This window comes from Hyperoodon ampullatus (assembly GCF_949752795.1).
Source record: "Hyperoodon ampullatus genome assembly, chromosome: 19".
Taxonomy (NCBI): domain Eukaryota; kingdom Metazoa; phylum Chordata; class Mammalia; order Artiodactyla; family Ziphiidae; genus Hyperoodon; species Hyperoodon ampullatus.
The window spans coordinates 46,027,565-46,054,800 of record NC_136932.1 but is presented as its reverse complement, the minus strand read 5'-3'; the positions used below and the strand labels follow the sequence as shown (position 1 = coordinate 46,054,800).

Here is a 27,236-nt window from a genome sequence, read left to right as displayed (position 1 = left end):
TTAAAATATATTTTTTCTCTTTAAATGATTTTTTTTTTACCATTCTTCAGGGGATACCCCAGGGAGAGGGACCCATAGCCAGCTTTGTCTCCTACTGCCATTCTCCCAAGTGAGCTTGGCACAGATTGGGGAGGGGCTGATTCCCCCCCCAACACTAATACCTCTTTCATACAAGGCAGTGGAATGAGGGAGAGAAGATCAGCCCCTCCCCTCCACTTTCTGGCACAGAGGGAAAGCAGTTACACTTAGAAATATATATATATTCTTTATATATGTCTATTTATAAAAGTGTATCACACTTGATCAGAACTGTCCCCCCACCCTTTCAGTTGACCCCAAGGGAACCAGATCCTAGCCCTGGGGCCATTCCCTGGGCCTTGCTCTCTTGATGCCTCTCTGGCCCTGGGCCTGCTGATCAGTGTGAGGTAGAACTCAGAATTGTTATCCACCATGTTCTGCAAGGAACAGGCCAGCTGCTAAAGAGCAGTGCCTCTATCCACAGTACCCTGTGGGCTCCTGACCCCCACAAATCCTAATGGATGAAGGGAAGCACCTCCCACCCCACAAGTCCCTGTGGCCTGAGCCAGAGTCAGATTCAAGCCTCTCTTGAATTGCCGGATCACTTGCGCCTGCCAAAGATGGACTTCTTCCCAGGATTCTTGTTGCCCACACTTAAACCGATGAGGAGCCGGGCTTTCTCCTCCTCTTCCTGCTGTTGCACGTTGAGGTCTGATTTAGTTTCTAGCTTTCCCCGGACTTCAGACCCTGCTGCAGGCTTCAGCCTTAGCTTCTCTTTGATTACCTGATAGGTTAGAGAGGAGTAAAAAGGAAGGTAAATATTAATGAGACAGGCAGAATAAATCAAGTGGACTAAGTCAGTAAAGATTCATCAAACTTACATGAAGGCACAGTGGGGCAATTCAAATTATAAAAAATGATCTCTGCTTTCAAGAAGCTTACAGTCTATTAGAACCCACTCTAAACATGAAGTTGTGCCAGCCCACACTTCCCTAAAAATCAACAGTAGTTAACATACATACAGCAGTCAGTAAACATTCAGTTTAACCATCTGAGCAAAGTCATGGAGAGGACAGGGATAAAAGTCACTCACTTCATTCACCTGCCCCTTTCCCAAGGCTGCTTGTTAATACATGCATCTTACAATGAAATGCTCCTGAGCAGAGGATCTGCTTGCCAGCCCCTGCTAACCAAACAGCCATGAATTCTGCCAGGATACCTGGGCAACCAGGGCTTTGCGGCTGTCCCTCTTGACAGCCATGGCAAAGTCTAGCCACGTCCATGTGTTGTTGTGGTACTCCAGACAGGGCAGCACCAGGTTAAGGTCGCCCCAGTCCACACTGTTCTTCTCACCCTGCAAGAGGGGGAGGGAAGAGAAGAGAAAAAAATCTATCAGCTGCCAGTGTCAGTCCAAGCCAGTACTTGAGTCCAAGTCTAGTACCTTCCTGCAGCAGCAACCTACAGATACCTGTTTCCCCTTATCTCAGTCTGGTACTGATTCTTGAGGGCAGCAGAGGGAACAGATTTATCACCCACAGACAAGCTTCACAAGCTGAACTATCTGTTTTTAATCTCTGATCTTATGTGGTGCCGTTCCCACACAAAAAGTGCTAGGGGGGCTTCCCTGGTGGCGCAGTGGTTGAGAATCTGCCTGCCAATGCAGGGGACACGGGTTCGAGCCCTGGTCTGGGAAGATCCCACATGCCACAAAGCAACTAGACCCGTGAGCCACAACTACTGAGCCTGCGCGTCTGGAGCCTGTGCTCCGCAACAGGAGAGGCCGCGACAGTGAGAGGCCCGCGCACCGCGATGAAGAGTGGCCCCCGCTCGCCACAACTAGAGAAAGCCCTCGCACAGAAACAAAGACCCAACACAGCCAAAAATAAATAAATAAAAATTAAAAAGTGCTGGGGAAGGGCAGACCTTGTAGCTGACGCACAGTGGAACCTGTGGGATCTTTATGTAGATGAAGGAGTTGTTCATGGCAGCTCGCTCTTTCATCTTGTCAATATCATCCACAGGGTGCTAGGAAAGGAAGGAAAGAAGAGTGTGCCCCTGAAGCCATCACAAGAAACTCAGGACCCCAAACATCTCCATCTCCTTTCACCCCTGGAATAGACTCAAAGGAAACAGAAAGAAATCCCCAGCCAGGCCAAAGAGTGTACCCCAAGGCTCTCCCATTTTTCTATCATCAGGGGCATGTCTGATACCTCAGGGACTTTGCGAAATGACCTTCTGACCCCAGAACTCCGATTCAAGCCCTGTGCCACACCCTTCCCAGGGCCCAGTGGTGCTGCGTCATCTGTTGCAATCAGTTGCCGAGGCTTCACCACTGGTATTCCTATAAAAAAGCAAGTACACTAGCTGTTGTCCTCTTGCTGAAGCTTCAGCTGTCTCTGGGGCTGCTACCCCAGTCTTCTGGAGCTCCACCATTAAAGTTCTCACCGGTAGTCACCAGTTTGGACTTATCTTCTTCATCACCAACCTCGTCATCTTCCACACTTCGTCCAGGAAAGAAAAAGCCCATTATTCTATGGAAGAACTGGTGTGTCAGCTGGATGGTGAGAGGCACCACATTTACCTAAAGAGGAAAAAGGCTGAAGAAGCAATTAAGCTCAGACATCATCCCTCTGTTTACCTACCCCTAACATAACAACGCACAGATAGTTTTTAACTGCCTTTTGTTCCTGGGTCCCCAAAGGACTGTTTACTAACCTCAAAGTGCTCCTTAACAGAAATACCCCCAACGGGGGGGCGGACTTTGCTGAAGAGGCGAAGAGCTAGCTGTCGCCCAGACTGGCAGGAGCTCTGGGGCCGCAGGACTACCTGTAGAATAAAGAGTGATAAATCAACCCACAAATCCTCTGCAGAGGAGAGAAGAAGCAATGGTCTTGCTAAGCTGGGCAAGCTTCCACCATCTCAGATCACACTGTTTCCCATAGTAGGTTTATGTGGAAGGGTCACTGCAAATGCCCAGGAAGCATGTGAATGGGCTAGGAATAGGGAAATAAGACTTACCTTATAGACAGCATTGGGGAGGAGGTTGTTCATAGTGAACCAGCCCAACTCCAGAAGATGTTCTGCTGTGTCATCAGATTTATTCACCTATAAAAACAGATTTCCGCCCCCCACCCCCAAACCACTGTAATAAGCCTTTCTCAGGAGCTTGCTAGAGTACTGCTACCATATATCGTTTGTTTCCATGGCCAGGGCACTAAGTGCCTGCAGTACTTTCCAGTCACTGTGACATTCAAAAATGGTCTCAACTTATTTCCAAATGTCCCTGGGGGGTTGGAAGAATAATGAATAATGTCCTGTCCTCCATGCCATGGGTAACTGCAGGAAAGCTGAATGCCAATATAGAATTAATGATTCTATTCTAAGCTGGACTTGGAAGATCACTTCCCTCCGAGCCACATTTCTAGGGATAACCTTATTCAATGAGGGAAGCATTTGATCAAGCTCACCTATATCTGCATTATTTAATATTACAAGCAAATGTGTATGAGCGACACTCTCTGCTCATGTTTCTGTCATTATTAATAACCATTAATACCATCATTAACAGTCATATAATAATCAGTCCCTTTTTGTTTATCTCTTTTTGTGAGTTAAGACTCCTGAGAAAGGTCAATGCCTCTCAATACAGCTGTCTTTGTGTGACTGTATATACCCAATACCTTGCTGTAGAGGAACCGCTGCAGCTCCAGTTCAGCAATTCCCAGCTGTCCATCTTCCTCTGTCAAGCGCCATCGTGCCTGAGCAAAGTAGAACTCGGTGCGGCGGACCACACTCACATCTTCTTGCTGCTTTCGCAGCTCCATCTTGTTGGCCTGCTGCAATTGGAAATCCTTAAAACACCTATAAATGGATAGGAGGGTCAAAGCCAATAAGGGCAACAGCATTTGGATTAGGGGTGGGGCGGAATGCCCTAGAATGATGCAGGAGGAAAACCCAGAGATGGACCTATTCTAGAACAGCTATTCCCTAAATTTTTTTCATTGGATTTGTTGCTCCTCAAACCCTGGGCCATGGGAGCACAAATCCCATCTCTAGTTCTACAGCTTCTTGAAAAAGTAGTCTGTTCCTACTAATAACCCCTATGATTGTATCTGCAATTGTGTTCCTTACTGATCAACTTCAAGACATTTTATTTTTAGTTTAGTTGCACAGTATCAAGGCAACAAAAATGATCTTTCCGAACTACCTGTTTTTCTCCTTTCCCCTGAGGTACTCTAATAAGGATCCTAAGAAAGGGCTCTCCTGTTCTCAACCTGTTGGCCAAGTCCAACAAGACTCATTCAGGAAAAGATGCCTGAATCTACTACATCAGCCTTTGATAATACACACTAGACCTAAAGACTTATCAGAACATGGGCAAAAGAAATTGACTCCAGCTGGGGCACTGGAAAAGGGCATGGAAAGAATGCTGTGGCACCTGATGAGGATGTTAAGCTCTTCACTTTCCAGCTGTAGATTGGCCTTCTCCTGGTTTAGCTGCAACTGAAGCTTTTGGTTCAGGTCAAGCAGGTTCTCATTCTTGCTGTCATCCTGCAAAGACTAGGGAGCCAGATAAGGAAAAACTGAGAGATTTCCCTTGTCCTAGGAGACTTCCCTGTCCTCAGATTGCCCGGGAGACTACCTTCATGATAGAATACATCTGCTTTTCCAGCTGCCGTATCTGGGCCACATGCTGCCGCACAGCCTCCTGTAGATGTAATATGCTGCTGCGCTGCTCCTCAGGATTGCTAGAGATCTCAAGCTGGAACCTGACCCGCTGCTTCTTCTCACTATGCTCCTAAAGGAATGGAAAAGGAAATGAACAATAGACAAGTCTTGTAGTAAAGTAAAACAGAGAAAGGAACAAGAAATGATATCTCTTCTGGAAAGCTCAACTTTCTCTCTCACCATTAGTGAGAGTAAGGGGTAAGCAAATGCAGAAGATTTGGCAATGTGGATTTCACAATAAGCCAGTCCCACAGGGTAGGGACAGAGGTGGGAAGTGGGAAGTAGTTTGTTTTCAGAGGTACGTAAGCGACTGAGTAAAGAACTGACCAAGAAAAACAAGTAAACAACTCTACAGTCTTAGGGACACCCAGACCTTTCCTAGATAACTAAAATTTCAACTGCTGCTGCTGACTAAAAGAGGATGTACTAACCACTAAGCCCTTTTTCAGTCTGAAGCATGGCTTTTCTTACTGGACCCCAAATAAAGCACAAGGTCTGGAGATTCCTGTGAGACTGGCATTCTATAAGGGCCCATACTCACCTTCCGCTTGGGTTCTACATGGAGCAGCAGGTTGTTGACGATATCCAGGATCATGGCATACTGAGCCGGGTTTGTGGAGATTTCCAGCTCATGATGGATGAGGGTGAAGGTATCCACAGCCCCTAGGTAATTGTTAGCAGCTAAATAAGAGACTCAGTTTCTCCCTAAATGTCTATCCCAACTCCTAACCCATATCTAGAACCACTTCTGTTACTTAACTCCATAAAAGGTCTTGGTGAGATATGCTCATGGGTAGAAACATGTGCTTATTTCAGAGTCAAACAATATCCATTCATTCCAGTAAGTTTTTTTTTTTTTTTTTTTTGGCAGTGCCTCACCCTCGCAGCTTGTGGGATCTTTGTTCCCCAGCCAGGGATCCAACCCGCACCCCTTGCAGCGCAAGCGCGGAGTCTTAACCACTGGATCGCCAGGGAAGTCCCCCATTTATTCCAGTTCTATTCTCCCCTAACAGAACTTAAAAAATGTAAAGCAAAGTGAAATGTTAATGCCCTATGCACACTGGGACTCTTAGTAACACTTCTGCCTCAAAACCACTAAGGAAATAACTACTTTCACAAGTTCCCTAGTCCCCTCCTAAAAGCCTTTCAAACCCTGAATACCTTCCTGCTTCTTTAAGAGATCTTCCTTTTCCTGGTTCTCATGAACCTCAGGTGGCTTAATCTGAGTTGCCAGCTCAGGATCAATGTCATGGCTGTAACTAATATAGTACATTCGGCAGCTGCAGCGTGAAATGATCCGCTGGACTTGCTGGGCTTGTTGTGCCTCAGCTGGCTGGTTCCAATCTGCAAAGAGGTAGGAAAGAGATAAGAGAAAGACATTCTCAAAAGAGGTATTGTGAGAGCCTCCCAGCTATGCGTGATGTCTAGGGAACTCCAGACACTTGCTTTCAACATAGCCTAACACAAAGTGGTCCTACTCCACGTATGTTAATCTTACAAATAGGTAAGGAAATGAGGCCCCTTAAGGATGCAGGTCTGCTCCTAACCACATAATGGAGGAAGAGGTGAGAACTGACCTGTGGTAGTGGTAACCATGCCTCCCACTGCCTGCCCGCTCTCCATCAGCTCCTGCACAGAGTCCAGACTACGCTGCCGGTGCTCCTCAATATTCTTTACCTGAAGACACAGATACAGGCACCTTTAACTCCTGGGGGACCAGCAGCTTGTCCTGCACAAGCTCCATTATCTCCACTATACAAGTTTAACACTATCTAGATTTTCACTGCCTGGAATAGCTTGAAGAATCTCCCAGGGGAAAGGACATATGTCCCTCTCTCCTGGCCCAAACCACCCAAATTCTCCAAACCCAACTGAGTTACATGCACGTTTTGCCAGGCCTCAGGCCAGAAAAATACAAGCTAGGTTAAAACCAAATCATGTCCCACCTCACACCCATTAGGATGGCTACCAAAAAAAAATTAGAAAATAAGGCAAGGATGTGCAGAAATTGGAACTCTGTGCACTGTTGATAAGAAGTAAAATGATACAGCCACTGTGGAAGTTCCTCAAAAAATTAAAAACAGAATTGCTCTATAATCCAGCAATTCCACTTCTGGTTATGTACCCGAAAGAATTGAAAGGAAGGTCTCAGAGAAATTTGTACTCCCATATTCATAACAGCGTTATTCACAATAGCTAAAATATGGAAGTATCCCAAGTGTCCATCAGTGGATGAACGGAGAAGCAAAATGTGGTATATACATACAATGGAATTCAGGTTTAAAAAGGAAGGAAATTCTAACACATGCTACAACATGGGTGAACCCTGAAGGCATTATACTAAGTGAATAAGCCAGTCACAAAAAGACAAATATATATGATTCCACTTATATGAGACACCTAACAAAAAAAAATCTATCTATCTATCTATATATAAAAGAGAGGTATTTAAGAGTAGTCAAAATCACAAAGAGAGAAAACAGAATGGTGATTGCCAGGACCTGGGGGAAAGGGGAAGTGGGGAGTTATTGCTTAATGGGTATAGTTTGTTTTTCAAGATAAAAAGAGTTTCAGAGATGAATGGTGGTGATGGTTGTACATTATGAATGTGGTACTTAATACCACTAAACTATACACTTAAAACGGTTAGGATGATAAATTTTATGTTATGTTTCTTTCTTTCTTTTTGGCCGCGCTGCGTGGGATGCAGGATCTTCATTCCCCAACCAGGGATGGAACCCTTGCCCCCTGCAGTGGAAGCACAGAGTCTTAACCACTGGACCGCCAGGAAAGTCCCTTTTTTCTTTTCTTTTTTCTTTTTAATGTGTATAAATTTTATACTATGTATATGTTATCACAATTTTTAAAAATGAAAAAAAAATCATGTCATGGGCAAAAAAAATTCATCAAAACCAACGACTTCCCACCCATTTTGGTATTCGTGTGTTTGTGTTCTTGCTGTTTTCTGTCTTCAGACCATTGTGACACTGTTGCCATGGGGGAAGGGAACTGAATTCTTTTGACACTCTCTGCCAAGCTGAAGTCAAAGTGAATACAATGAGTGATATGAGAAGAACAAACAATCTGTCAAGTCACAAAAAAATTCATATAGCAAAGGCAGGATCTAAGTCTTTCCCACCTAAGCCAAGGACATTCCACTCTAATGCTAATATCATAGCCTGAGAAAAAATGAGTTCACTTGCAAACGAACGCATGCCTACAAGAAGCAGAGGCCCAGAAAATGCCAGATCTTGCATAGTTCATCCTGCCTATCTCTGCGTGAGTAGTTACCACCTTCTGTGCCTGTCTCCTGAGACTACTGGTAAAGGGTACTGCTTGCCTGAACTACAACTGTAATATACCAGCATGACCTTTCATATTACCAACAACCTGACCCTTACTTGGCTTGACATCTGATTAAATGCTTATTACCTCACATAACTTATACTTGGGGTTGAGCCTTAAGGTCAATGGAGTAAGAAGTACCAGCCAGGGAGGAGGGAAGAGGGATTAGCTTTATCCCCATTGAGTAGAATGAAAAATGAAGTATTCACATTGGTCCTAATCAGATGTAGCTGGATCCAATAACTCATCTGCATGTACCATGCCCAGCACAATGTGGACACTTAACGCCTGTTAAATAAGTAACCACAATGCAGAATATTGGCTAGGTACATCTCATAACCATTAGATCTCCCAATAAATCTGATACAATTATATTGTAGAAATTATAGTACAAATTTAGTTTTACCAAGATGCTGAAAAGAAAATTTATAGCTTAGTCCCTGCCAACTGCTCACAATCTCACCTTCTAACAAAAACATTATCTTGACATACACTAAGACTTCCCCAAACATACTGACTTAAAAAAATAAGACTGGGGCTTCCCTGGTGGTGCAGAGGTTAAGAATCCGCCTGCCAATGCAGGGGACTCGGGTTCGAGCCCTGGTCCGGGAAGATCCCACATGCCGCAGAGCAACTAAGCCCATGCACCACAACTACTGAGCCTGTGCTCTAGAGCCCGCAAACCACAACTACTGAGCCCGCGCGCCTAGAGCCCATGCTCCGCAACAAGAGAAGCCACTGCAACGAGAAGCCCACACTCGCCGCAACTAAAGAAAGCCTGCGCGCAGCAACAAAGACCCAACACAGCGAAAAATAAATAATAAATAAATAAATTTTAAAAAACAATAAGACTACTTTCCATCTGAATGAAGCTTTGTATTTTTCAAAGTACGTTCTCATCTGATCTTTCAACAGTTTTCTGAGAGTGAAGTATTAACTCAATTTTACAAATAAAGGTGACTTCCCAAGGGCTCATGGCCACTAAAATAGCAAAGGTGAAATCAGAACTCACATAATAACCTGCCTCCTAGACAAGCAGTCTTTCTATTCAACCTTACCGATTTGCTGAAACGACCAATCATCTTCATAAGAGAGATGAGAGAAAGGGCAGATGGAGAGCTTATCTAAAATTCTCAGACTTACTGCCTGTTTTTTTGGCTGCCTGCTGATTAGTGTGATCTTATTAATAGGGATCAGCAATCTCAAAAATAAAAAAGTTCTAACCCATTTTATTCTCATGTAGGGAAATGAGAATCTCCCTTGCAATAAAATAGAATAGTATGAGATTTAAAAAACAGAAAAAGCACTATGTGTTCACAGATCACAGGCCAGAGACTGCCAACAGTTTCTACATTCAAGTGTTATCATCAGCCTCATTATTCTGCCAACCTGGTAGCAACAGGTACTGTCGAGGATCTTGCACGCTATTTTGGCGAAAGGGGCCAACTATGGAAAACTGGAGATACAACGGGCCTTCCCAGCCATGCTGACTAACCTCTAACCAGAGCTGTCGGCCATCCAGCTCAGTGGGGCTGCTTTCAGTGGTGGCAAAGTACTGCATGCCATCCAGTAGGCAAGTCCAGGATGTCTTTTGCTTCAATGTGTCACCATACCAGGCTGGATGGTGTTGGCACTGCAGCAGCTGGGCTTTGGCAGCTGACACAATGACACAGCCTTCTGTCTCCGCTCCACGAAGAACCATCTACGCCAGAGACAGAAGCAGAGTCACAGCACCAGGGCCACAAAGAAGATGGAAGGTTAGTGAAAGGGCCTGTACCAATGACTGCAGCTGGGTCTAATTCTGGCTTACTGAGTGCACTCTACTGGTTTTTAGTAATGGAAGTGATTATCCATGATACCTGTTAGAAAGAATAATTTTTTGGAGCTCTACCCACCTATTCTTATTTAGAGGTGAGAGAAGGTAAACACATATGACTATGATCTAGCCCTATCTTTGGGTGCTCTAGTAAAGAGAAGGTACCTGGCAGTTGACCAGTTCAATAAGGCAGTTTCGGTTATATATGTCATCCGTCTGGCAGGCAGCAATGCCACACAACTGGTCACTCACACCTGACTCCTCTTCTGTGAACACTACAAACCTATCTGTCTCTTCAATCAGCTTCTGCAACATGTAGGCACCTGGCAGAGAAATATGAAGTGGGGGAAAAGCCACAGAGTCAAAGGGATAGAGAACACATCCAGGGCCAAACTGATCTTCCTTCAATTTCTCTAGAACGTATTCTCCCCAACCTGCAACTCCAGCCCAGCCCACTCCACCCCTTGACCCCTGGGTAAGGGTTGTCATTTCATTTTCCTTCAATTTTAATAAAAGTAACAGATTCCCAAGAGACACTTAGAAATGCTATATAAGTGGTAGCATTCCTTTCTCTTAGGCATATCCACCTCTGAATTACTCTAGGATCTTTTTTCCTTCCATTTTGTTCCTTCTCCTTTTCATTTCATATTGTTTTAAATGCTCTTTGTTTGTTGACCACTCCTTTCCACATAAACCACTCCCTTGCCATCAGTGTCACTGTTCTCCTAGCTCTGCTGCTTTCTCTGATTATGACTTTAGATCCTCTACCTTCTCCCAGGTTTTAGAGATAAGTATATCCCCTAAGGTCTGTCCTTGGCCTGTTCCCTTTTCTTTTTTCTAAAGAGTTCGTCCAACAGTGTTGTGGTTAAGAGCACAGTCTCCAGAATTAGACTAGTCTGCCTATGTTCAAGATCCTATCTCTGCCAGTTACTTGATTGTAACCTTGCTTGCTTTAACCTGTCTCAGTTTCCTTGTGTGTAAAATAACTGTAACTATCTAATATGGTTGTTGAGAGAATTAAATGGAATAATAATACATAAAGTATTTCACAGGGTACCTGCCACACAGTAAGCAACTATTATCTCCTTGGCATTAACTCTTAGTTCTATGCTGAAACTCCTAAGTCTCTACCTCCAGCCCTAAGCTTTTAGATCCTCATTTCCACCTGTTTTTTAGACATTACCTAGAGGTACTACTTACACCACAAACTTAGCATGTCCAAATATGAACTCAACAACCCTATACCTCCCCAAACCTGTTGATTAGCCTCTGGCTCTCCTAGTTACCATCAGGCCAGTCACCAGGCTCAAAGCCTCAATCATTATCACTTTATCCCTATTTTAACTCCCTCTTCCAACCAGCTGCCAAATCTCTTACACACGTAATAACATTTCTATTCATCCCCTCATCTCTATTCCCACTGCCTCTGCCTAGTTCAGGCTCCCCTTTCCTCTTGCTGAGACACCATAATAGTTTCCTAATTTGTCTCCCCCACCTCCAGTTTCTTTCCAGTCATCCCCCACACCACTGCCAGATTTATCTTCCTAAAAGTAAGAGTCTAATGACATACCTCTATTAAAAAACCTTCAGTAGTTCACCACTGTTTACTGAATAAAGAACAAAAACTCCTTAGCTTTGTACTTTTGATGGTCTACCTGCAGTTTTCCCTTCCAGCATCTTCACCTGTAGCTATACTCTATGCCAACCCAAACAGACTGTTCACTCTGCTCTGAACACATTGAGCTTGACCAACTCCACTCCTTTTCAGGATGTTCCCTTTGCTTTTAATGCCCTTGCCCCTCATTTCCACATGTTCAAACCATACTAAGCCTTCAAAGTCCAGCTCAAATGCTACTTCCTCAATAAACCCTTCTCTGATTATAGTCCCTCCTTCACTACAGTCAAGAACAGCTCACATATTCTTTAATTTCTCTCTAGCGGCATTTATCATTTTTCACCTTGTTCTTAAATTCACCATGAACTTGCATTCCTCTGTACTTGTTATTCCCTCTCCCTAAAATGCCCTCTTTTCTTTCTTTGCCTATCAAACTCTTACTCATCTTTTAAGACCCATCTCAATTATATTATCTTCTCTGTGAAGCCTTTCTAGACTTCCCTATGCTGATTTAAATACTTTCTTCTTGAACATTCTTACAAAGCGTCTTCATGACCCTCCCTGCACACACACACACCCCAACTGTGCTGCACAGCATGCAGGATCGTAGTTCCCTGACCAGGGATCGAACCTGTGCCTCCTGCAGTGGAAACACAGAGTCTTAACCACTGGACCACCAGGGAAGTCCCTCATGACTCTCTCTTAGTTTCAGCGCTTCCCCCTCATCTTTACATCCCTAATGTCTACGGTCATGTCTGGTACATTATAAACCCTCAGTAAAGCTAAAACGTGAATCTATGAATGAATGATTGATTCAGTGAATGAATGAACTAATCTTAGCTCATCCAGAGATGATAAACTTGTTGAGTCAAGTAAAATATCATACATTCTGTATCTCTCACTAACCCCAGCATGGTGCTCTGTGCCTATCAAGTACTCAATAAACATTTACTGACTGAACAAATTAGTTCATCAAAACACAAAACAAGTCTCTAATCCTGTTTCTTTTCCTTAGTCGTTCTAAGTCACCACTCCTTCCTGATCCTCCTCTCCTGGCCAAAGGACCAGACCATTTTGTTTTTTGGCCACACAGCACAGCACGTGGGATCTTAGTTCCCCGACCAGGGACTGAACCCGTGCCCCCTGCAGTGGAAGCGTGGAGTCTTAACCACTGGAGCGCGAGGGAAGTCCCATGGACCAGACCCTTTAATGCCCCCCATCACTGCTGTGTAAGACTTAGGTGGCCTAATATGGAAAAATAAGTTTCATCTTTACACACAGATCGAACCAGTCATAATTTAGTCCTTCTCAAACTCCTGTCCAAGCCCACATACAAATTCTAAACCTAACCCTATGGAGTCTGTCTGCCCCAGCTTACCACCTGAAGACGCCTTATCAGGCTGTCCACTAAAGCTGGGAGTGTTGACAGGAGGTGGGGCTGGGACGCTGGTCGGGACACTCTGCTTTGGCTTTTTGGCTGGCATCTGGGGATCAATCTTTAACCCCTTCAGAGCCTCAGTAGAGAGATTACGTTTGAGTACAGCTGCCTTTTTGTAGCCATCATATAAACCAAAGGCAATGTCCCGATTGGTGGTTGTCCAAGAAGCCCGTAAATCTACCAAGTGCAGCTGATGTGTGTGAAAGGCAGGATCCCCAACTCGAGTAGAGAGCTCCTAAGAAACAGGAAAAGAACCTCAGAGTAGCATGGGAATTCCCAACATTCCTCCTAGACCACAAATGCAGAGATAAAAAACATGCTTGTTGAGTAACAGACCTGTTCTGAGGGATACAAGACAACCCTAGAGAAAGAAAACCTAAGTGGTCTTAGTGTGTGCACTAGATTACACTCTGACTATATCCACTGTATTTTAAACGACTCAGAGAATTTCAACTAAAATCCTTCCTTAATTGTGTGTGTGTGGGGGGTGGGGGGACCACCAAATAAGGCACTAGAAACAAAAAGGTTCACTCTATTTCCTGAAGAGCAAGAGACTATCTTTACAAGGAGAGGGAAAAAAAGGAATTTTCAAAAAGAGGGATGCTGATACTAGTGAGTGTGCATCATAAAGTAACAACATATATGATTAGAGTGTAGTTAGGAACATCACCAGGGACTTAGCCTGAAACCTACTGCTATGGACTGAATTGTGTACCCACACCAAATTCATATGTTGAGGCCATAACCCCCAATGTGACGGTATTTGGAGACGGAGCCTTTAGGAGTAATTAGGTTTAGATGAGGTCATGAGGGTGGGGCCCTCATGACAGGATTAGTGTCATCATCAGAAGAGACATCAGAAAGCTTCCTGCTTTTCCTGCCAAGTGAGGTCATAGTGAGAAGGCAGCCATCTGCAAGCCAGAAAGAGAGCCCTCACCGGAACCTGGTCCTCACCAGGACCATGCTGGAACCTGATTTTGGACTGCCCAGCCTCCAGAAGTGTGAGAAACTTCTGTTGTTTAAGCCACTCAGTTTATGGTATTTTGTTATGGAAGCGTGAGCCGACTAAGATACCTACTGATACAGATAAGGCAGTAAAGAGAATGTGTCAAGCGGTACCTCCTCAGCTGTGCGATTGCTGTGCCGCTGGTAGGTAAGGGAGGACAGGCTCAGTAGGTGGGTCTTTGTTACCAAGGGATCAAGGCAGTGGTCAGCATTCTCTTCAGTGGGTGAGGCCATCAGGTATACAGTCACCTGACTTAAGTCACTAACCATCTGTGTCACACTCCAGTCAGAGATTAGGCGCCGCATCACTGTGCCCGCTGAGAAAAAGAGGCATACAGAGCCCATGCAAACCAGTACAGAACAGTGTGGGGCAGAAAGAGAAGGGAAGGGAACCGAGAAAGAGGACAAGGAAGAGGCAAGGACAGGTGGTGGGAGCCTTTGATCTTACCTTGAGGTATAAGCCGCTGAGTTCCCCGAGTGAAGACGTGGCCCTGACTGCACTCAATTTGGATGCCACGTTGCTGGGCGAATGAGGCCCAATAATGCACCTGGCAACAAGAAAGCATAACACTGAATGAAGGATGGCATCAGAGAGATGATTCAGAGACCCAGTAAGAGAAAACAAGAAAACTAGAGAAGGGGAACAGAACTGCAGATGTCAGCAGCGCCGTCAAAGCTGACCTGCAGCTGGGGAAAGAGTGCAGTATAGGAAAGCTGCTTGTAGTGCTGGCCGAGTTTCTTCTTGCTGGGTTTCAGGTTATTGAAGAGCTTTCCCCTACAAATAGGCCTTGTGACACTAGTCCAAGTTGCCCAGAAGTTCTGCATCCAGCGCAGGGTGCTACTATACAGCAGAATTCGGGGCTGGGATATTGCTGCAAAAGAAACAACAGACATTTCCTAGCTGTGGTTAAAACACAGAGACAAAGCTAAATCCTCCCCTAGCTTCAGGTTTTAGAGATTTAAAAACCCAAACAGCACACAAGCCTCAATATCCCCAACACCCTCTCCTTTCAGAGACCCAAGCTCTCTACTTTCACCAATCCTCTTCCAAAAAAACATCTTGACCCAAACCCTCCTTTGCTCTTTTCCTATGCCCTCTCCAGAGGGTCAAGCTTAAGTCCTTGTCTTAAGTTCATCCTCCCAAGCCCTTCCTCCCCGCTGCCCCAGATCCAAGCCTCACTTCCACTGTGCCAAGTCAGATCCATCTTGATGGAGAGATTGAGGTTCTCAGAGCGAAAGGCCCGGTAGGAGTCATGAAGCTGGCCCAAAGGCACCTCAGGCAGGAACTCTGGGGCCCGTAGAGTGACACCATGGTGATCATGGGGGTTCCCATGACATAGCCACTGCAGGTCCAGTGTCATGCAGAGGTCAGGCAGGTGAAGGAAGCAGCAGTCATCATACCTGGCTCACAACACAGCCCTGGCCCTTAGTGCCCTGGTCACTTGCAGCCCCTCGGCTCTTCCCCTCTCTCCCCACCCTGAGTCCCACACCCTGTTGAGGCCCCATCTATCACTCCACTCACTTAGAGGCTGTTCTCACGTTGACATCCAAGTCACCCTTGAACACAAACTGACCAGGTTTCCAATGAAAAGACAGGTGGTTCCACTCCCAGTGCATGTTTTCTGTTGTGTTGTATGGATCCTATAACCACCCCAAAAACTTGGTGAGATAGGAATAAACGTATCACCTTTACCTCCCAAATCAGTACCTTTCTCTCTTCCCCCATGTGCTGTACAAGCCCCAACCATACCATCCTAATAAGAAAACAGTTCCTCTGGACCCCTCACCTCAGTAGCCAGCTGGTGCAGGTTTGCCTGTTCAATGTCCATGTGCCAGTCCCCATGGAAGAGAAGACGGCTCTTGTCCCACCAGGGCAAGGGTGGGCTGGGGTCAGCTGAGGGCTTGGTCAAGAGGTCCACAGACTGGCCAATCAGTGTCCAGGCTGGATCCCAACACGGTCCCCATACCACTGTGTACTGGAAGATTTCCGCTGGGATAGAGGAGCAAAGGGCACAGCCTGCTATACAACTTCCTCCCTCTCTCCTGCCTTCACTCCAGAAAGGCCTCAGCTCATCTCCCACCCCAGCCATCACCAACATCTCAGTCAAATCATTTGCCCTCCTCTACTCACAGTGAAAGTCGTGATAGAACTTGAGCGGGGGCATGTTCCTCTCCACTGCCACGTTACCCCATGGAAGCCCCAAGTGCAGGATTTGACGCCGACGCGAGCAAGGCTGACCGCTCTGCTCGGTGCCCACAAGTCGACCCATCAGCCTCCAGTCACGGATCTCAAACAAGTACCGGGGATAGTCTCTTATCCGAACTGTTATTATAGGGAGGATACACACCAGCTACTCAGGAATCTATCTTAGCACTCTCGGGCACTTTTCCCCCGCTACTATTTTTACCCATCTATTGATATTTTACAAGATCAACTGAGAGAATAAGAGTTGGCAGTCGGCAGCAAGGCTGAAAAAGTGCACGAAGACCCTGAGCAGACAGTGAGGGGAATAACACTGAGATCCAAGAGCCGCGCTAAGCCTGAAGATGACTGCGTTCGTTGTACCTTTGTGTTTAGCCAAGCGGTTTCAGGGTGAAATTCAGGAACAAAGAAAGGGAAGAGGAGTCCACCCAACCCACTCCACCCACCCCAAAACAGCCACATTTCCCAATATAACTAAGCTCCTCTGTAATCACTCAAAGGGCTCCCTGGAGCTCCAAGGGCTAACACTAGGCCCTGCAAATAGGGAAGTACTACTTACCCAGAAATGTCTTGACACTGCACTTGAGCATACGACACCACTGAATGACAAGATCTACTCCCTCAGCAGGAAAAGGGCTGCCTGGATCAAGCTCTCGAACCTGCTCAACCACACACTCAGGCCCATGGAAGGAGGCATCTGCCAGAGCCACCAGCTCTAGCCCTGCCAGGCTCCAAGTGAGCAGTGCCCGGCGCATGGGTGTGTTGCCATAGAGACGACGGGAGCGCTGGATGTAGATTTCGATGTTTTTATGTTCCAAAGAGGCATAGAGTTCCTCAATTTTGCGGGCAGGCAATAATTCCCCATGCTGCTTTCGAAGAGCAGCCACTTTGGCATCCAGCAACTGCAGCCTTTTGGCACTCTCCTTACTTTCATCCTTCATCAGTTCATAGTTATCACGAAGTTTCACCTCAAAAATGTCATCCAGGAAAACCCACGAGAAGTGCTGAACCTTCAAGAGTAGATCAGGTGGGAGGTGGGCAGAGCTTGGAGAAGCCTGAGAACGAGTTCCTCCATGCAGTCCTTTCAGCCATTTCTGAACTCCCACAGCCTCATCCAGAGTTCGAGAAAAATCATACTGATAAGGAAACTCCACTGAGACTGAACCCAGGGAGAGGAGCCAAACACGGTTCCGGAGGGTCTGCAGCACAGGGAAGGGGTTCCGGTGGAGGATCATCTCCTCCAGCTCAGGCAGCAGCTGCACCTCCACCTCCTTGAAGCTGAAGATGCTATTGCCATCGAACCCAGCAGCCAGCTCTGGGCAGTAAGCCTGCAGTGAACCCCCGTGCCGGCTCAGAGACACACTCTCTGCAGCCAGGGTAATGAACCTGTCCTCAGCTACAAAAGCTGTCAGCTTAGCTGTGCTCACCTCTAGCGTCAGGTTTAGCAGCCGCTTTGGGGGAGAGGGCTCAGGGGGACAGCCTTCTGGCTCACAGGCAGTCTCTGGAGTCTCTAGTGCAACAAGTGGAACAGTCTCAGGAAACAGAGTGGCTCTTAGTAGGTCTCGGCACTGCAGGGTGGCCAGGATATGCTGGTACAGGTACATGTGATCTGGAGGGCTCCAGAGTAAGGTCAGCCCTCCACCACACTGAACCTTTAGAGAGCAAGAGAAAAGGATCTATCAATTACAAAGTCCCAGAACACAAGAGACGCAGGAACTATTATACATGCACACCTGGCTCAAGAACCATCTCCACTCAGAAGTCTTTCCTGAGTAATCACATTAGTTACCCCCTTGTTTTGCTCCTCTTTGCACTAATAAACTGAGCTAACAGTTCTTAACTTATACTTACAAGCACTTACACTTTTTAAGTCCTCCTCAACTGGATTCTAAATTGTCTGAGAGTAGAGGCTATGTATTTTATTATTTTTTTTAAGATTTTTTTTTGATGTGGACCATTTTTAAAGTCTTTATTGAATTTATTACAATACTGCTTCTGTTTTATGTTTTGGTTTTTTGGCTGCAAGGCGTGTGGGATCTTAGCTCCCCGACCAGGGATCAAACCCACACCCCCTGCATTGGAAGGTGAAGTCTTAACCACTGGACCGCCAGAGAAGTCCCGAGGCCACATATTTTAATTCTGGTATCTACCACAGTACATCCAGTATACACACATGTACTCAATAAGTTATTTGGCTTTATGTTTCTGCTCGTGAGTTATCTTTCTATAACAACCACACTCTGTAAAATAACCACTGCAACAATCAACTGGAAAATGTTTCATGCATTGATTGCACCTTGACTTAATTCTTAAAATGTATAAAGAGTACTTGGTCACACAAGTTAATACAGCAATTGACCTATGGGAAAGTATGCCTCAAAGAAGGGAGTAAAGACCTTGTCAGCTTGAAAAACACAGTCAATTCTCAATAGTTAAGCAGAGAAAATGTATATCCCAAGACAAAAAAATTCCTTTGAGTTCCAATCTCTGAAAAGGAAACTCTTCAGTTTCCAAAGGAAGCTGAAGTCTGATGAACAGGAACATATCCCACTCTCCCCTCAACAGGGCCTTATGTCTGTCTGATACTCTGAGGAGAAAGATATTGGGAAGCCTCTCAAAACTTTGCAGTGCCTCCATCTTCAGATCTCTTCCAGTCTTTTGATGAGCTGAGTGCTTCAGTAAAATGATACCAGATCGTGACCTTTAAAAGCCCTATATTTTTCAGATATATGCACTGAAATCTTTACAGTTGAAATTATATGTCTGGTTTCTGCTTCAAAATAATCCCAGAGCAGAAGGCAGGGATGACTGCTCAGAGTTTAGCTAAATGAAGTTGGTCGTAAGTTGGTAACTATTGAGGCTGGATATGGATGCATGAAAGTTCGTATATTCTCTCTACTTTTATATATATTTTAAATTCCACATTAAGAGTTAAAAACGTACAGAACAAGGGCTTCCCTGGTGGCGCAGTGGTTGAGAATCCACCTGCGCACGAGTTCGATCCCTGGTCTGGGAAGATCCCACATGCCGCGGAGCAACTAAGCCCATGTGCCACAACTACTGAGTCTGTGCTCTAGAGCCTGTGAGCCACAACTACTGAGCCCGCGTGCCGCAACTACTGAAGCCCGCGCGCCTAGAGCCCGTGCTCCACAACGAGAAGCCACCGCAATAAGAAGCCCACGCGCTGAAACGAAGAGTAGCCTCCGCTCGCCACAACTAGAGAAAGCCCGCGTGCAGCTACGAACACCCAACACAGCTAAAAAAAAAAAAAAAAAAAAAAAGCCAGGAAGAAAAGAACAACCACGAGGTGTTATATTTCTCATAGGTGAGTTTCACAACATGACTCAAGACTGGAAAATGCTCTAAGCCTAGGGAAAAACCAATCTGACTCCACCTCCCCACAGAAGCATTACCTCTAGAGAGCGGATGCTGCTGTGATAGGTGATGGAGAGCATGGAGAGGCTGAGCACTGGAGTGGGGATGTCAGGAGCCTTACAACAGGGTTGCATCTTCTCTGTGACCGACTTCACCAGCGCAAGCACAAGTCCTTGAACACCCACGGCGGAGGTTTCAGCACTTCCCAGGACGGTCAGTGTGTCCAGTCGGATCTCTGAAGCACCTAACATCCAGAAACCATGTTAGGCTTGGTTCTCAGCTCTCAAATGGCAACTTTAGTCCTCACTCTCCCTCCTTCCTTATTCCCTTCACTCTAGCTACCTTTACTCCCCAAACCTTCCTAACCTCATTTCTCATGTTTTAGGGAAGTTTTTCCTTTCCCATTTTAACCTAACTAGATCTGGCAGGGCCAAAGAAGTTCCCAAACTCCTACTAATTCCCCAGAGGTATATCAGTTACTCTCTAGAACTAAATACACAAAGAAATAAAAAACTAACTGCATCTCATTCTCTTGATCAGATCTCAAAGCTGTCTTTTTCTTATACATCTTGCTATCTGTAAACCCTTAAGAAACATCAAGAGGCCCAATAGTTACGCAAGACCTTCCAACATTTCATGCCTCTAATTTAGAAAATTTTCAAATAATTGGTTTTATTAAGTGAGAAGGAGCAGCATAATCTGCTTAGGTTACAAACTACCCACTTCAGTACAGATTCCCTGTCCCACTTACCAACCAGGGCAGAAAGGGTGAACAAGTTCATGTCCTCCACCTTCAAGTCCACCTTCCACAGTAACGACACAGATTCCCCAAATGAAGATTCTCTAGAGACAGCTGACTTCCCAGATTGTGGGCCCATCAAGGACAATATCCGAGAAAGACACTGAGCACAGGTATCTGATACTTCTACCTGCAGTCCTCGGATGGTACAATCAAGAAAGAGAGTATCTGACTGAGTGCTGGACAGGCCCAGAGGCTGGTTATAGCTACCCTAGAAAAGAAGCAGAAGGACTCCATCAGAAGCATGCCAACACACAGTTCCGTAACACACTGATGCATCGTCTTCTGCCAAAAAAAGATGCTCAGTGCTCTAAAGCATGGTAGGACGAGGAAACTCCACAGGCTACCATTCACCAAAATCCCCACCTACCTGTAGTGTGAAGGAGTCCAAGACAAGCGCCTCACCCCAAACATGCATATTGGGTGGGTGGGGTGCCCGCTGAATGTGGGAGTCACTGCCCACCCGCCAGCAGAGGTGGTCCACAGTCAGGACACCCCGCTGATGGATACTTTGTGGTCTCAGGTGTTGGTAATCTGAAAAAAGAAGGTGGGAGAGAGGAGTTCTTTGGAGCCACAGTGGCCATCAATTGGGCCCAGCTCCACTAACGAACAGATTCTTGTTCCTCTTCCATTGCACAGCCTTACCCAAAGAGATGGAATTGAATCCCAAGGCAAAGGGTGGTGTATCTCCAAGCTGAATGGAAACGTTGACATTGGAGATGGAGGTGCTAAAGATGATAGGAGCCAGGATTTGAGGGAAGGTTCTGCATAGGGATAAGACATCACTGTTTGGTAAGGAAAGAATTGCAACTTCCTACTATAGAACAGATTCCTGAACCTCTCAAAAGACAGGGTGAGTTCTGTTGTGATTCTTAGGATGGGAGGCAACTAGAAAAAAAAACAGACTGAATTCATCAGTTCGCTCCCACTCCCAGTGATAATCCATAGAGTCTTATTAGGTTGAACCAGATGAAACTGCCATTTTCGTATATCGAATGTGATGAAATCAGTATATCTTATGATTTAACTTACTACAATCAAAAGCACCGCTTCCGAACTGACCTTAAGTTCTCTACGCAACACAATGCAAGTACTACACAGACAAGAGTCATGGCACTGCTGACATGATCTGTCACCTTATAATCTAAGGCAGACGAGATACTGTTTATCATTTAAGTTCAGTTCAACAAATGTTCATTTTGTATAACAAGGAACGGTGCTGGGCATTGAGAACATAAAAACAAAGAGAATATCATTCTACCGCCAGAGTCTAGTCTAATAGGGAAGATATATAAAATAGGTTTGCTACTGAGTCTGGGCTACTGAAACTGAGATTTAAAAAGCTCAAACAATCAGGGACTTCCCTGGTGGCGCAGTGCTTAAGAATCCGCCTGCCAATGCAGGGGACACGGGTTCGAGCCCTGGTCCACGAAGATCCTATATGCCGCAGAGCAAATAAGCCCACGCACCACAACTAGTGAGGCCCGTGCGCCTAGAGCCTGTGCTCCACAACAAGAGAAGCCACCGCAATGAGAAGCCCGCGCACCACAACAAAGAGTAGCCCCCGCTCACCGCAACTAGAGAAAGCCCAAGCGCAGCAAAGACCCAATGAGGCCAAAAATAAAAAATAAAAAGATCAAACAATCAAATACATATTTAACACAAAATGCCACTTTAGACCAAAAAATCCAAGAATCCACCTGATAAAATGGTGGCTGAAAAAGATTACACTGACCTTTTTTTCGTTTGCTTAAGAACAGATGAACTAGACTCTTGGGTCTCCAGGGCTAGCATGTGCAGCCAGTGAGAGAATTCCAGATGCCGGTAATGAATAATACAAGTGTTCAGAACCAGGGAGGCTGCGAGGTCAATGGTGGTCACCTGGAAATAAGAACACCAGAACTGTGGGCTTAGGTTTAATTCCATTAGCTCATGATGCGACGATGCATGGAGAGAGAGAAAAGGACTGATTCTTGGTCAACACACCTGCACACTAGCCTTGAGGGAGCTGAGGCAGACAATGCGCTGGCGGCTCTGGGACAGCAACAACCCATCTGTAAGGGCAAAGGGCAGATCAGAAGGAAACACTGGGAGGGCAAGAGGTAAGACTAGGAGAGAGTCAGAGGCAGGCAAGGAGATGAACAGAAGGTCACCAACACTATTTTCTTTCAGTATGTTCCCACCTCCCCTTCCTCGGTTACACTGGTATTAAATTAAGAAGACCAAGTGGGGCACTGGGGAAGAGTGTGTCTGGTCCTCCCAGTCTCTCTCAGCACCAGTATCCCCACCCATGGACCTTTCAGAAGGAGTTCAGTGCTCATCTGTGCCATATCAGAGTTTGCCGTGAAGCTTCGAAGGGGCAGCTGATCCTCATCACGGTGGTACAGGAAATGCAGCAGCTTCAGTGTCCAATTGAGGTGCCTGGACCAGAGACAGACTCTGGCTTAGAAATATGTGGGATGCTATTCCTACTCCCTTTATCCCCTCAGACACGCTCAGTGCAGCTACTGGGCTGGTTATGGAGACCCCAGCACATAGCTCCAACTATCACTCTCCACGCTTCCGTCAGGAGAGATCTCACCTCTTTTGACTATTCATGGACAGCACCACACTTGTGATCTCCATCTTCACCTTGATTTGGTCTGGCAGCTGCTGAAGGAGGTACAGGCCGGGCAGAGTTGGCTCAGCCAAGTTCTCTATCACCTCTGAAAACATGAATGAAGAAGACAAGAGCCATCAATCCTTAACACTCTCAAGTCTCCCAACATGCTGTGCCCTCTTTGGCCAAATCCTCCCATATAAAGTAGGCTAAAGAAACGCCCAATCTTAGGTCATAAGGCAAAGATCCCAGAGATCCAGGCACTTGCTGTACTTCCTTCCCCAGAGTCTAAAAAACAGTATGGAGAGCAGGTTGTTACAATGAAAAGAATACGGACTTTCGGGCCAAATAATTTAAACCCCATTTTCACTACTGACTAGCTAGGTGATCTCAGTCAAGTAACCTATCTAATCTTCCTAGGCTTGTTTCCTCATTTGTAAAATGCTAAGGAGTTAGTACGGGAACATACACAAAACACAAAGTACAGGTCTAGTTCATAATAATTACCCACTAAATGTTAGTTCTTTCACTCACCACAAGCAAATGCCCTATTTCCTCTAGCTATGCTCAAAGGCCAGGGTCAAAGGCCATGGCAACTAACAAATCACACCTGAACAAGTGGTGAGACCACTATTTCTTTTCTACTTCCAAAATAACCCAAGAACAGGGAAGCTAAAAAGCTCACTGACTGGGGCTTTACCTGAACAGGGAACAGGCTTGGGTGCCAGGCCTGGGCCCTGGCGCAGCAGCTGACTATGAAAGAGGCCCTCATGCAGTTCAGCATGGAGTGTCCACACATCCACAGTGATCGCCTTCAGCTGCCGGCTTCTGATGCCCACCTCTAGACACAGCTTTAGGGTAAGTGAGAGCTCCGCTAGACAGGTGTCCTCCTATAGGAAAGATACTCCTCTAAGGTGTGAACGCGTAGGGAGCTTGGGATCAAAATGCTGTGATCTGGAACACATCTTTGAGGGAACCCCATAGCATACAGAATCTGGAATGTAAGCCCTAAGCTCCTTCATACCTCATGCCCAGAAGAAAACAAGGCATCTGAATGACCATGGCATACTCACCAACTGGCCACTCTTTAGAACTTTGCTGTTGATCTGACTTAGGCTCACCTCACATTTCAGCCTGGGAAAGGAAAAAAATTAACAGCACTTGGCCCCTTTCCTCACCATTTACCTTCAATCAAGCTTTGTTGGCTGGAAGGCACAAGGCAAGCCTAAGTGCCTAATCTTACTCTCTCCTCAAATTACACAGACAGAGAACCTGACACCTTGATAAGAAAGCCCTGACATCCACCCACCCTAAAACAACTATAAGGCAAGAATGGGACTAGCAAACCTTCTACCCAGTGCTTACCTCTTCCCATCACTATCCAAAAGAAAACTGCTATCTCTGATCTGAATATGCCACAAGGATTCAGAAGTAGCCACCTTGAGAACCATGATGTTTATAGAATCTACATGAATGGAGAATAGCTGAAAAGAAGATGCAAAAATGAACAATAATGAACGTCAAGGCAACGTCCTTCCTTTCCAGTGGAAAAAGAATAAGAGGCAGCTCTTAGTATTATGCCTCAAATACAGTAAAAAAAAGTCCACCCATGACTCCACAGCCAGCCATTCCTACTTCAGTCCAGGAAAGTGGGAAAGTAGTCTCACCTGGCAGAAGATCTTCAGTAAGGATGGGCTGAAGGACAGCTCCTTTTGGTGCACCCCAGTACTCTGGGAGAATGGGGCAAACAGGCCAGAAGCCTTCTGTAGGTCTGTTCTGATACGTACTTCGCCAAAGCACAAGGCCACATAGTGTCTGCCCAGAAGAGAAATCTCACTGCCATCAGGTCCGTCCCTTCCATAGCAGTCTCTTCCCCTCCCTCACGTTCACTTTCCCATCCTCCCTAAAAATGTAGCTCAAATCATGGAAGATAGTCTCATAGTAGTTATCAATATCTGTCCCACAAAACAATAGCTTCAAGGCTAATCCAGAGACATCAGCAAGAATCCACTTCCCTCCTTGGGCTGTGAGGCCTCTGTAAAAGAATCTCATTCTGCAAACCGCAATCCCAAAATATTCCCCAGGAGGAGAGTGAGGCGATAGGGTACTCACGGCAGATCATGGCTAAGGAGTTTGCTGGAAATCCACAGGCTATCAATTTCCTAAAACAGTGTGGGAAGAAGCTTTGTACACTAGCTGCTAGGCAAGCCAAGAGCAGCGTGACAAAATAGGAAAGGGGTCTAAGAAGAGGAAGATGTGCTATAGCCCTTCCACTAAATATTCTCCATCCCATTTCCACCAGCTTCTCTCCTCGTCACTATATCCTGTTCCTCTAATGACATTGATTGAACTTGCTTAGTACTTCTCTTTTATGAATATGTTGCCCTTACATTAGAACAGTAAGCTCTTCTACTTTCTGTTATCTTTGTTCTGTGCTTTACTTCTGTATCTTTCTTACATGCCCTGGACACCCTGTGCCCTATAAGCATTTATAAAAGAACAACTTGCATCAATTCCAGTGTTCCCAAACTAGCTCTAAAATCATCTTGGCAAAGGGATGGCAAGGCCGGGGTTAACTAGGAAAACCACCAGAATATTTTAAAAAAGGAAATTAAAAGTTGAAATTCAGTTGGATCAACCCCACATACATTCCCAGGAAGTTTCCTAGGACTCACCACTGTTTGCTGGTGCTGCTGAAACTTAAGACTGACATTTTGAATCCAAAAAAAGGAGCCAATCTTTAGTTCTGCCTGCAGCTTCCGCTGACACCACTTGGTGGCCAACCGGACCACAAGCCACCTGCAGAAAAATCTTTGTGAGTTCGTAGGACCCTCTCCCAATTACTGCCTCCCTCACCCCCTGCGGGTCCTAGAAGACCTTGCAAAGGGACATGAACTGGAGGTGGATCTTCTTGGCAACCCTCCTGTCTCCCAAAACACCACTCTGTCACATACATTCAGCCACGCTGATCAGGACCCTAGCCCCAGAGTGTCCCCTCCACCCAGATGAAACGAGCCGAACTAAACTCCACCTTTTAAGTTGGAGACAAAAGAAAGCAACCCCTCAAATCCTCAGGAACTCCAGACGTAGAGAGAAGAGGCCCCAACAGGATTCGAAGTACAGGCATCCCTGCCAGATGTGCCATCTCCGCCCTCCAGACAGGTGTCTGCGAGAAGGCAGTGCGGGCTCACACCCGGCCGGCTCAAATGCCGCTCTCCCTGGGCAGCCAAACCTGTTCCGGCTCCCCAGGGCGAGGCTGCAGGTGCCCTTCGCGCTCGGGGAAGGGGACGTTCAGGGGCATGTGGATGGGGAAAAAAAAATCAGCCAGCCGGGCCCCCTCCTCATTCACACCCCTATCCGCTCCCCAATCTCAGCATCTTCTCAGGCCTCGCCCGCTTGCTCAGTCTCCCCCCACTCTCGGTTCCTCCGCGCCAGCTCCGGTAGTACGCCCCCGCTCGACCCCACCCCGCGTTGCGCGCCCCCTCCCCGGCCCCTCCCCCTCTGCTGCCCGCCCACCTTCCCCAAGACCCCTCCCCCTCCCGCGCGCCTCTTTCCAGCGCGCGCCCACTCCTCGGTCTCTCTTCCTTCTCTTCCCGCCACCCCCCCACACACGCCGTAGCCGGAATCCCCTCACCGGCCTAAGAAGAGGGCGCTGAGCGCAACCAACAGCAAGGCCAACAGCGCAGAGAAGAACAGGGGCATTCCGGCCCCGGCCCGGCCTGGCTCCGGCCCGGCTCCGGCCCCCGCCCTGCCGGGGAGCACCTCCCGCCCCGCCGGCTCCGAGCTGCGCCGCCGCGGGCCGACCGGCAGCACGCGCAGGGATGGCGCTGGGCGAGGAAGCGTTGGCGCGCGTGCGCCCCGCCCCCCCCCCCACAGCCCGCCAGCCAGCCAGCCAGCTGTCTCCCTGCCGCGCCCCGCCCGGCGCCCGCGATCCAGCGGGGCCGACCGGCTGCGTGCGCGAAGTGAAGGCGTGGCTCCGGAAGGAGAGCAATGGGGAGCGATGGGGAGCGGCCCTCAAGCGGACTGACACACAGGCCCCGCCCCCGGGCGCACCCTTCGGGACCCGGAAAAGGGGAGCCGGGGGTTTGCCAGTGGCCTGGGTCTGAGCCCGCTGCCTGGCTGGCAGTGGACTTGGCTGCGTCGTTTGGGCCACGGAGAGTTCCACTTTCAAAGCAGTTTCCCGGAGTAGTTATAGAGTCTGCTTGGCCACCTAGGGCTCATGCTGAGGCTACTGAGGAAGTTATACCCTTGGGTCACACGAAGTAGTTATCCTGTCTTATTCGAGTCTTGTCTGA

At 46.8% G+C, this 27,236-nt stretch overlaps 1 protein-coding gene across 1 annotated transcript; it reads right to left on the bottom strand.

Moving 5' to 3' along the window:
• Nucleotides 1–26,643, bottom strand: BLTP2 (bridge-like lipid transfer protein family member 2; the record flags this gene model as incomplete). Its single annotated transcript, XM_079725682.1, has 39 exons — nucleotides 1–802; nucleotides 1,238–1,372; nucleotides 1,942–2,043; nucleotides 2,229–2,359; nucleotides 2,464–2,599; nucleotides 2,734–2,844; nucleotides 3,037–3,123; nucleotides 3,699–3,879; nucleotides 4,457–4,578; nucleotides 4,661–4,816; nucleotides 5,288–5,409; nucleotides 5,908–6,090; nucleotides 6,324–6,423; nucleotides 9,587–9,793; nucleotides 10,073–10,230; nucleotides 12,901–13,195; nucleotides 14,080–14,282; nucleotides 14,414–14,513; nucleotides 14,647–14,837; nucleotides 15,146–15,366; nucleotides 15,488–15,606; nucleotides 15,753–15,955; nucleotides 16,097–16,288; nucleotides 16,728–17,820; nucleotides 19,582–19,787; nucleotides 20,295–20,553; nucleotides 20,713–20,876; nucleotides 20,988–21,106; nucleotides 22,078–22,223; nucleotides 22,329–22,396; nucleotides 22,639–22,763; nucleotides 22,924–23,047; nucleotides 23,642–23,831; nucleotides 24,015–24,075; nucleotides 24,307–24,425; nucleotides 24,609–24,756; nucleotides 25,054–25,103; nucleotides 25,617–25,740; nucleotides 26,576–26,643. The coding sequence occupies 39 exons, from the start codon at nucleotides 26,641–26,643 to the stop codon at nucleotides 620–622; spliced, it is 6,702 nt and encodes a 2,233-aa protein (XP_079581808.1). The 3' UTR covers nucleotides 1–619.
• Between the last annotated feature and the right edge of the window lie 593 nt (nucleotides 26,644–27,236).